Below are 11,862 nucleotides of genomic sequence, written 5' to 3' on the forward strand. Positions count from 1 at the left end.
GGAAAGATGGGGGTTGAACAGGAGAAAGGAGAGCGAGAAGGGGGCAAAGGAAAGAAAGGGGAAAGAACTGGGGGAGTGGAGATGATGACATTATATAATTCTAAGTAGTAAGTACGTTTAAGGCTCATATGATTCCAGAAAAGCAGACCATATGCGGGCAAATGGTCCGCCCATCCCCCCCCCCCCCCCCCCCCCTTAAAACCCCATCCTGTGTCCTTAGGCCAAACTACAATTGTGGGCGGGAACACCAAACAGAGAACATCTTTAAGCAGTTTTCTCTAGGCTTTGACACACTGCAAGTTATTAAGATAAATCTCTATAAATAGCATTACAAACAACCAAGGATATAACAGACCATTAAGAGTTCTATCATATAGGATGCCTTTTGACAGAGAGGAAAGAAATACTAAAATGAAACGTTCCCATACCAGCCGTGGGTACGAGACGGAGGAGGGAGCGGGAAAGGGGAGCGCGCATAAGCCCATATCACCAGCCACCAGCTTACTGCTCCCGGACAGCAGCTGAGAGACAAGGCGGTTCAAAGCACCCATTGATATTCCAGCACTGCCTAAACACTAAGGGCCTTTTCTTTTAAAACAGATTTTATTTTTAGTGTTTTCGTAATACCAGCCCTGACCCAGAACCAGAAGCACTATCTCCAATCCTCCTGCAAAGCACGCAGGTGATTTTGTTTCAGTCTTGTTGCAAGAGGTTAACCTGTTAAGCACATTTTCTCTTTTCAAATAAATCTTGGGAAGCGTACATTCCAGGCAGGGAGAGGTGGAACAGGCAGCCTTTGGAGGAGAGATACTGCGGGGGTAGGGGGGAGAGGAGGAAAAACAAATGAAGGGCAAACCTTCCAAGAAGTGACAGTGCTATGAAGAAAGAGGGAAGGTCTTTCATTTAAGGGATATGCATAAACTCACACAGGTTGGCTAGGCAATGTGGGACATGGATGCTATCCAGTTGGGGGCAGAGAGCACTGAGCAGCAAGGAGAGGCGAAGGCCTTGCAGTCATCAGCTGCTTACCGAGCAGGGCTTAAACCGGGATCTCATGATCTCAAGTTGGGACCCAGCCTAGTGAGTCAACAGGCACTGCCTACACAGAGACATCGAAGTCCTCATCTGGCACAGAAGGGAACAGGAATAAAGACACGCTGCCTCAGTGCCTGCCACTGCCAGACTACACAATGCCTTTGCCACGTCTGGTGAATTCAACAGTAGTTAAGAGCTGCCATGGCACAGTGGGTGGAAAGCCAGACTAGGACCTGGGCGAACCAGGTTCAGCTCCTACTCTGCTGTGGAAAGCTTCCTGGGTGACCTTGGGACAGTCACACACAGTCACGGCCTAAGCTACCTTACAGGGTTGGTGGGGTGACGACATGGCGAAGGCGAGAACAATGTGATAAGCAGCTTCGATGGGATAAGCAAGGAGTGCTCCTTGAGGCAACAGAATCGCCTTCTAGGGATTGAGAAGTTGCAAGACCAGATGGGCCAGGCTACCCTGCTTGCATCAGATCAACGAAGCTAAGCAGGCTCAGCCCGGGAGGAGTACTTGGATGGGAGACCACCAAGGAATTCTAGGGTTGCTATGCAGAGGCAGGCAATGGCGAACCACCTCTGTTAAGTGTCTTGCCTTGAAAACCCTACAGGGTTGCCCTAGGTCAGCTGCAACTTGACAGCAGTTTACACACTTACACACACACACGGCCAATGGGACTTCCTGTTGAACTTTGGCGGTTCAGGATAACACTGCTGAAGTTTTGGTATGCAATAGAACGACAGCATTGCTGAAGGCTGCAGCTACCTACACCAGCACAGATCCTCCCCTGCAACAGAACTATTAAAAGTAAGCATAATTTATAGAGCGCCAGTGGTGGCAAAAAGATTAATACTGAATGGCTGGAAATCTCAAGGCACACTTTAAAGCCTGCTGTGGCTAACTCAGCTGGCTTGCAATGAAAGGAAAAAATATCATCCAGAAAGAAGTGACACATTTTTTGAAACACATTCTTTGATTCCCTTGCCTCCTTCACCTTCTTTCTTCCCTGCTTCTTTTTTTGCATATTATATTTCATTCCTATTCTACTTAGTGCACTAGATCACCTATTTCTTTCAGTCTAACTATCTTATTCTTAAACACTGCTACAATATTTACCTCTGTGAGGCTACTTACTCACAGAATACTGGGGATCAGTGAAGGAGCCATAAAGGAAAGGCACGGAAAGTTAGGGAGAACACACAAAGCTCCCTTATGATTTATTTAAATGAAACCGTTTGATGTTTTTATGAACTACTATTTATTGTTTTATCATAAGTTGTGAGCCGCTCAGAGCCCGCCTGTGGGGTAGGGTAGGATGGAAACTAAATAAACATACAAATGTGTGCGCTATCAAGTCACAAACAAATTATGATGAGCCCAACAAGGAGCAAGGTGAGCAAACAGAGGTGGCCAGCCACTGTCTTCATCTGCGAATTCTTCATGGGTGCTCCCCCCCATGCAAGTACTGATCCTGCTTAGCCTCCAAAATCCAATGAGATTGGGCTATAGCATTCCATTCCATATCCCTGAAGCTACCTTAGACAGAACTGAACCACTGGTCCATCAAACTCAGTGGTATCTACATTTACTGGCAAGGGGTGTCCAGAGTCTAAGGTACAGAAAGGTCTTTCCCCAGTATTTGCTACCTAAAATGATTTCACTGACCATACCAGAGGCTAAACATGGGAACATCTGCTTACAAAGCAGGTACCCTGCCCCTCGGCCTGGACAGGCCTCCCTTTTAAAGGAAAAGAAAGGGGGGGACAGCTGGTGGATCTGGAAAATAAAAGGAAAATAAGAACATCTGAAACATTCTAATGACGGGACAAGAGAAGCTGGTAGACTAAAAAGAATTTCTGGCCTACAAAAAGTGGCTCTTCTTATCCAGGTGTGATAGCTCAAGAAGCATCCCCATCTCTGCCAATGCATCCAGATATCAAGACAGGATATATGGCAAAGAACACAGATCAGCTGAACAGCAGGGGAGCCACATGAAAAACAGCTTTATTGTAAGGTCTTGGCCCTTCACCTGGAACCCACAATTATCAGCTTGGTGGACCCAAACAAGCACAGATTTCTGTTTGGATATTAAGGTTTGTTTGTTTTTTACATTAGGAATGAACCTTTTTGTTTTGTAAGCCACCTGGGGTCACTCAGGGATGAAAGCAGCCTAAAAATGCTTATTTTAAGGAAACTGTACATCAGAGCCTAGTCATAAGCAAGGCAATAGGAATGGGAAGCAGGCACAGCTGGGAAGTACACATCACAAGGTGAGAGGCAGGAGCTCTACTGCCCTCCCTGGTGAGAGGCAGGGCATGCACACAGTACAACTAGCCCCCTTTCCTCCAGATAAGGTCAGAGGGGTCCCTGCCTTGCCCCAGCCTGCCCCTTTCTCACCACTTAGAGAAGCTGAAATCTCAGGGAAGCAACATTAACTGCAGTTTGATAGCTCAAGACAGGTACCCAATATGTTAAGTCTGTCTGTAGCAGTAGAAGAGAGTCCAGTAGCACCTTAAAGACTAACAACATTTGTGGTACTTGAGCAGTGATTCGCAAAAGCTCACACCCTACCCTCAACTGAGCAGTGACTCACGAAAGCTCATACCTAGCCACAAAACTTGTGAATCTTTAAGGCGCTGCTGGGCTCTTACTCTGTTCTGCTGCAGTTTGATATGATGTTGCCCTGGGCTGGCATTAAACCCAAACAGCTTTCATTACTTATTTACGTGTTTTCATTATTTCAGTTTTCCTGTTTCTAGATACTAATCAATTGTTTTGTTCCCATCTGTTCCATTCACGTTGCACAAAATCAGCACCTTTACGCTGCCTGCAGTCCAGACATCAGTTGCTCCTCTACCGTTTTGCTCCCTGCAACTCAGAGGCTCCGTCCTTACCCTGCCTTCAGGGGCTAGCGGGACATTCACGATTATTCTACCGATAGTTCAAAACCGTTTCTCTGACACATCATAGGTACCCAAGAGCCCAATGAATGAAGTGCATTCCTTGTTAAAATGAAAAACCCTCAGTAAAATGCTAATTAAGAAAGGTACGGGAGCCCTGAAGTGACACCCCTGCTCGTGAGGTAACTCTCTAGGTATGGGGATAACAGCAGCCATAACCAAAATCAAGCTGTTTGTTCAAATATAAATTTTATACACTATTAAAAAAAAAAAAACCTCCAAATATTCTCCTCATTTCTGTTTGTACAGCCTCTGGCACTCATTTGATTATAGCTGGCAAAAATGGTGATTATGACATGAACAGAGGCTTTGAACACTATTGGCTTCCCTATGGGCCAGCTTTTCCTTTCAGCAGAGAAGAAGGAAAGGGGCACACAGTTCACTAATAGAGCACATGTGCTGCCCACCTGAGGGCCTAAGTTCAGCCAACCAGCATCTTCTGCTCAGCAGTCTCAGGTGGCTGGCCTACTAAAGACCTCTGGAAAAACTGCTGCCTCTGCCGGAGAAGGGAGATAAGCCAGTAATCCTTTTAGCTTGGTAATGACTCATTGTAAGGCAAGTAATTTCTCTCATTTTCCTTTTTGGGAACTATTAGGATTATTCCTTTTCCTCTGCTGCCCTAGCTAATACCTGCACCACGTTCTGCAGCTCCTGCAGCGAAGCTATGAGCCTCTGGTTCTCTGCTTGCATCTCCGATACGGTGTCTGCCACGCTGTGGTCTCCTGCCTCTCGCTGGGGAGCCTCGGAGGCCTGTTTCTTGAGCACAGAGCACTCTTCCTCTAGGCTGCTCACCTTGCATTTCAATTGATCCACCTGGAATGAAGGTAACAAAAATTAACAGGTCTCTTCAACTGAATAAGTCTTAATGGAGGGGAAAGCAGCAAAAGAGATTTACAGAAGGTTCAACCTGAACTAGGACAATCAAACAATTTTGTCCTGAACACCAGGACATCTGAGGATGTGCAAAGAGTGTTTCTCTCACCCCACATTTCTAGGGTTAGGGGGCAGGACTTTGAGGTCAAAAAGCAGGCATAAGGGTTTTTTTCCCCAAACCAACTTCTCTTTTGAAAAGAGATTACTTGAGGCAGAGTAATGCTATAATCCCATTTTTAACTAGGCTTTCCACACCTAGGGCTGCCAGCTCTGGGCTGGGAAATACCTGGAGATTTCCTGGAGATTTTGCAGGTGGAGCCTGGAGAGGAGGAGAGGGGCATTAATGGGGTTGTGATTTACCTCATTTATACCCCCACTTTTCTTCCCAGTGGGTACCCAAAAGTGGCCTACGACATTCTCCACTCCTCCATTTTATCATCACAACCACCATTCTGTGAGGTATGCTGGAAGCAAGCGACTGTCCCAAGGCCCAAGTGGAACAGAATTTATGTGACCCGTGAAAGTTGTTTGCAAGAGTTGGAAGTTGTTCTTTCATAAACACTCTGCTTCACACTAAGAGCTTTGATAGTGCAGGTACCTGGAAACAGGCTCTGTGCCTTTCTGGGGAATGAAAAATAAGACTTGTATTGCATAGCAACAGCAAGAAGTCTGTGACTAAACTCCAGAAGCCAGAAATTCAAAACAGTTTTAGAGTACCTTCTATATTTGTAAACAGAATTACAAGGAAATTTGCTCAAAGTGAAGCCGCCCTCGTACAGAGGAAATACAGAGGCCTGCGTGCCAGAGGTGAAACCTAGATAACAGGGGTATGGGCCAATAAATTCCTTCAAGTATCTGGAGGATCTGCTTTAGTTGGAGTGGGGGAGGCAGCAGAAAACAAAATCCCAGACACGTATACACACATGTAACAAATCCCAGCTATACACGCACCTATGAATGCTTAATTTTTTAAAAAAAATTACAAATGGTAGATACCTTTTGTAGGGAGGAAAGGTCAGTACTGTGGCCCAAGAAATCTTATGTCCAATAAATTAAAAAGGGACTGCATTCACACATGCACTCACTTTACATGAATTAACCCAAAGCTCAAAAAGCTGCCACATGGGGGGAGGGGGAGGAAACTTGTTTGAATCATGGCCAGATAGCTGCAGGAAAGGTGGCGGGGGCGGGGGGGGGGGCAGATAGTGAATTAAAATTTTCTTCTTGTGCAGTTTTTCTTAGACAAACTGGAGTCCCAAGTTACTACTAGATGATGGAAGGCAAACAAGAATAATATGTAGCAGGAAGGCAGTTTCCTCTGGGGTAATGCTATAGGTAGAAATGGGCTAAACGCGAGTGCCACAGCCACAATCCAAAAATCAGTCCTCACCCTCTTGGTTGCTCTTTTGACTTGTTACACAAAGGGAGTGCCTGCCACAGAGCTCCAAAGTCATTATACCTTGGTCCTTGGCACAGGAAACACCCTACCTGCAATGTGGACGTAACAGTGACCTTTGTCTCCATAATAGAGAGCCAGTTTGGTGTAGTGGTTAAGTGCGCGGACTCTAATCTGGAAGAACCGGGTTTGATTCCCCACTCCTCCACTTGCACCTGGCTGGATGACCTTGGGCAAGCCGTGGTTCTGATAAGAGCTGTTCTTGAAAAAAAGAGCAGTTTCTGTCAGAACTCTCTCAGCCCCACCTACCACACAGGGCATCTGTTGTGGGGAGGGGAAGGGAAAAGAGTTTGTAAGCCGCTCTGAGACTCCCTTGGGTAGTGAAGGGCGGGGTATAAATCCAATCTCTTCTTCTTCTTCTTCTTCTAATAATAATAATATCAGTCATATTACAAAGTATGTTGTTGTTGTTATCCATTCAGCTGTGTTTGACTCTTGGCGATTCTATGTGCCAGCTCTCTCTACGCTTTCCGATCTTGTACTGATTGAGCCATTCCATGCTCAGGCTGGTGTTGACTTTTATGGTGTCTATAGCCACCGTGTTCTTTGGTGTCCAGGTTTCCCTTTCCCACTAACCAACCCAAGCATAATTGCTTTTTCTAGTGAGTTCTTCCACATGACGGGGCCAAAATAAGTCAGTTGGACTTTTGTGATTTTTCCTTCCAATGGCAAGTCTGATTTTATGCGCTCCAATACTTGCTTGTTTGTCACCTTTGTCCAGCACCACAGCTCAAATGAGCTGATTTTCCTCCTGTCTTGCTTCTTCATGGTCCAACTTTCGCAGCCATGGGTTGCTATGAGAAACAAAATAGCACAGACTAATCTGCATTTGGTTGCTAGGCTGATGTCCTTGCTCCTCCGTATTTGATTCCTGCTCATCATTGCTGTACGACCCTGTGTGATTCGACGTTTTATTTCTGGACTGCATTTGCCATTTTGGTTGATCTGTGATCCTAAGAAAGTGAATTCTTCCACACATTCGATCTCTTCATTGTCAACTGTTATTTTAATATTTCTATTCTTCTCGGTGGTAATGAACTTGGTCTTTTTGATGTTAGGAAGAGGCCAAACTTCTCATTTTCTTCTTTGGTTTTCTTGATAACGTATTTCAGGCCTTTAATTTCCAAGAGGATGGTTGTATCATCAGCGAATCAAAGATTGTTAATATTCCTTCCTCCAATTTTTACACTTCTTTTTTATTCTTCCCGCTCTAAGTTCCTCATGATCGTTTCGGCACACATGTTGAATAGCAAAGGTGAAAGAATACAACCTTGTCGTACTCCTTTCTCCTTCTAGAGCCAATCAGTATCTCCACACGGTGTTCACACAGTGGCTTCCTGGTTTGTGTACAATGATTATATCAACTTGACAAGATGTGCTGGCACCCCCAGGTCTTGTAGGGCTCTCCACAGTTTGTCATAATTGACACAATCGAAGGCTTTCTTGTAATTGATGAAGCATAAATAGATAATCTTTTGATATTCATGAGTTTTCTCCACGATCCAGTGCAAATTTGCTATATGGTCACGAGTGCCACACACCCCTTCAGAAGCTGGCTTGGACATCGGGTAATTCCCTTTCAATGGTTTGTGCCAGGCATTGTTGTATAATTTTAAGCAGAATTTTGCTACTGTGAGGGGATGAAAGCAACTGTGAGATAACTGGAGCAGTCTCTGGAGTCTCCTTTTTTTTGTAGTGGAATGAACACTAATCGTTTCCAGTCCCTTGGCCATGTGCTGGTTTCCCAAATTTTCTGACAGAGGGCTCTGATGAATGAGGGTGGTACAGGCCTCAGCAGTTCCACGTAGATTATATCAACACCCTGGGGCCTTCTTGTTTGGTAGTTGGCTCACTACCCACATGATCTCTTCCTCAAGGATGGCTGGTTATTTATTTATTTATTTATGCGATTTTTACCCCGCCCTCCCCGCACAGGCTCAGGGCGGCTTACAACAATGGCACCAATTTCCAATAAAACAATATACAACAGTACAGTACTTAATAAAAATATAAAATCATATAAAATCCTAAAGTGCTAATTGATTGTATTATTCATTACTTACAATGGCGCATTCAGGTATCTAGACAACTGCTAAGTTCCAGCTCTCTGTCATCCCGCATCACTCGATGGAAATGAGCAGATGTTAAAAACCAAGGGACGGGCTCGTGGATGGTAATGGTGGCGGGGTGCCTCCTAGTTGAAAGCCTGGCGGAAGAGCTCCGTCTTGCAGACCCTGCGGAACTGCAAAAGGCCCCACAGGGCCCTGATCGCTTCTGGGAGCTCATTCCACCAGTGAGGAGCTGCCAACGAAAAAGCCCTGGCCCTCGTTGTGGCGAACCTGGCCTCCTTGGGGCCAGGGAGAATCAGCTGGTTCTGTGACCCCGATCTCAGTGCTCTCTGGGGTATATGTGGGGAAAGGTGGTTCCTCAGGTATGTCAGACCCTGGCCATATAGGGCTTTAAAGGTAAGCCCCAGCACCTTGAAGTGGATTCAGTATGCTATTGGCAGCCAGTGTAGAGCCTTCAGCACAGGCCAGATGTGCTCCCATCTAGGTAAGCCCATCAGCAGCCTGGCCACGGCATTCTGCACTAGCTGCAGCTTCCAAATTTGCAACAAGGGCAGCCCCACGTAGAGAGTGTTGCAGTATTCTAGTCTCGAGGTGACCGTCGCATGGATCACTGTGGCCAGGTCATTGTGGTCGAGGAAGGGAACCAACTGCCTGGTCGGCCGCAGATGATAAAAGGCCAATTTGGCAGTGGCTTCTACCTGGGCCTCCATTGTTAAGGAGGAGTCCAGGAGCACTCCCAAACTCCTAACCTCCAGCACTGGCACCAATGGCGTCCCACCGAAGGTCGGGAGTGGGATCCCCACCCATGCCCCACCCCGACCCACGCACAGGACCTCCATCTTCACCGGATTCAGTTTCAGCCAGCTCAGCCTGAGCCAACCAGACACAGCCTTCAGGACTGGAGTTCGACTGGCCGCCCAACATCAGATAGAGCTGGGTGTCATCAGCATACTGATGACACCCCAGCCTATAACTCCGGGCTATCTGGGCGAGGGGGCGTATATCGATGTTAAATAGCATCGGGGATAGTACTGCCCCTTGAGGCACTCCGCACTCCAGTGGGTGCCTCCTGGACTGTTGCTCCCCGAGTACCACCCTTTGTCCCTGACCTTGGAGAAAGGAAGCAAGGCATTGCAAGACAAGCCCCTGTATTCCCATGTTGGCGAGGCGGCAAAGCAGCAACCGATGGTTGACTGTGTCGAACGCAGCTGACAGGTCCAACAACATCAGCACTGCCAAACTGTCCAGATCCAGATGCCTCCGGAGATCGTCAGTTAGAGTGACCAGTGCCATCTCCGTCCCGTGTATCAGGCGAAAGTCGGACTCGAAGGGGTCTAACATGGAAGTGTCATCCATAAAGCCCTGTATCACCACCACCCTCTCAATTAATTTGTCCAATTAGGGCAAATTAGAGACCGGCCGGTAATTAGCTAAATCAGCTGGGTCCAAAGATTGTTTTTTAGAAGTGGGCAGCCCATCGCTTCCTTGAGTGCCCCCGGGAACAGCCCCTCTAAGAGGGACCTGTTGATCATTTCCCTCAGGGCACCTCAAAACCCCTCATGGCCCACTTTAATAAGTCAGGAAGGGCACGGGTCAAGGCCGCATGTGGTTGGGTGTACAGTCAAGAGCAATCTGTCAACTTCCTCCAGGCTGAGTGGGCTGAAATGATCCAAACCCGAAGCTGAAGACATGCTTGAGGCCTCGAGTTCACTCACTGTTTCAACTGTGGTGGGGAGGTCGCGGCGGAGCAACAAGACTTAATCCGCGAAGTGGCTCGCAAATGCCTCACAGCCGATATCCAATTCCCTAGCGTTTGGACTACCGTGCGGCAGGGCTGTCATGGACCAAATCATTCTAAACAATTGGGCTGGGTGTGAGCTCGCAGATGCAATCACCACCGCATAGTAATCTCTCTTCGCAGCTTTGACTGCCATCTCATAGGATCTCATAAACATCCTATATGATTTTCTTGTATTTTCATCATGAGCGCGATGCCACCGTCTCTCTAGCCGTCCCAGCTCTCGCATCATAAGCCGTAACTCCTGGGTAAACCAAGAAGCAAGCCTGGAGCGAGGGCACAGAGGGCACCGAGGAGCAGTCTCATCGATGGCTATGGAAAGCCGGCTATGCCAGTCCTCCACAAGCTCATCCAACGAGCTGCTGGGGGGCTTCGGATTCCATAGAGCCATTCGAAGCCGCACTGGGTCCATCTGGCTCCGCGCGCTCACCGCCTAAACAGGGTCAGGGCGGCACAACTTTCCTTTCCTTGGAATACTGAGGTTGAGCTTCTTTGCTACTAACGTACAGCTCTTCTGTGTATTCTCACCATCTGTTTGTGATGTCTTGTTGGCTGGACAGTTCTTTCCCTTGCTTGTCTCTGATAATGCCTTTACAGGCAGTAAATGGTGTTTGAATCTTTTTAACTTGCATAAATGCAAGCTTAGTGTGGCCCTTTATGCAGTCCTCTTCTAGCGGTTTGCAATGCCAGTCCCAGTGAACTTCATTGTCTTTCCCTGCTGCCTTCTGAAAATCTGCATTCAGTCTTCTTGCTTCTTCCCATTTTCCTGCTGCTTTAGCTGCTTTTCTTCGCTCTGAGAGCCACTTGCACATTTTCTCCAGCCTCTTGTATGGTATAATTACAATATACAATATAACACTGATGTAACTGACAGCTGACTTAGGATAGGGACGAAATGCTTGACAAGACTCCTGTGTTACAAAACTCAGAATCAGGGCATCTGAATGTGGCCACAAAGTTGGAATGCCAGTCTCCAGGTGGGACCTGGAGATCCCCGAAAATTACAGTTCATCTCCAGACTACAGAGATCAGTTCCCTTAGAGAAAATGGATGCTTTAGAGGGTGGACTCTATGGCACTGTACCTCTGTCCTCTCCAGGCTCCATCCCCAAATCTCCAGGAGTTTCACTATCAGGACTTGGCCACCTTACCTCTCCATCCCCCACTGGCAGCCGGGGGGACCTGGCAACACTACCATAAGCCAGGGAGGAATTTCACATTACCCTTTTTAACCCGTTTTGAAGCCGTTTTTGATCCATTGTGGAGTAAAGCAGTATAGGGCTGCCATTTCACACATGGCTTTCCCCTTCCGGTAAAGAGCTGGATCTGAAGCGGTTTGCCATTTCAGACTGCATCGCTTTTTCCAGCTTTTTCCCCGCCATTTTTCACCCACGCGGGCGATCTCCGGCTTTTTTTTTTTTATGTTCGCTTTAGAGCGCTATCTCTCCCTTATTATAATTGAATAGTTCAATATTGCAACACTCTAAATTTGGCCCCTTTAGTGTTTGGCCGGAAGAACTGCCACTGGTTGACTGGCTGCCTTGTGCAGTCCCGCCCAGCGTTTCAAGGTCTTTTGCATGTGGAAGCTGATTGGACTTCACTCCATTCCACACCTCAAACTCCCCCCCCCCCCCCCAAGCCAGTTGGAATTTTCAGTTGCTTATG

The 11,862-nt window shown here is 47.1% G+C and overlaps 1 protein-coding gene across 1 annotated transcript in view; it reads right to left on the reverse strand.

Moving 5' to 3' along the window:
• The window catches only part of CARD10 (caspase recruitment domain family member 10), a 60,523-nt gene that overhangs the window by 24,707 nt on the left and 23,954 nt on the right, over positions 1 to 11,862 (reverse strand). Inside the window, exon 5 of the mRNA XM_015405981.1 lies at positions 4,633 to 4,815. Within this exon, the coding sequence (XP_015261467.1) occupies positions 4,633 to 4,815 (183 nt within the window). The remainder of the gene's footprint in view (positions 1 to 4,632; positions 4,816 to 11,862) is intronic.

This window comes from Gekko japonicus, unplaced genomic scaffold (assembly GCF_001447785.1).
Source record: "Gekko japonicus isolate JY-2015 unplaced genomic scaffold, Gekko_japonicus_V1.1 scaffold385, whole genome shotgun sequence".
NCBI classification, from domain to species: Eukaryota; Metazoa; Chordata; class Lepidosauria; order Squamata; family Gekkonidae; genus Gekko; species Gekko japonicus.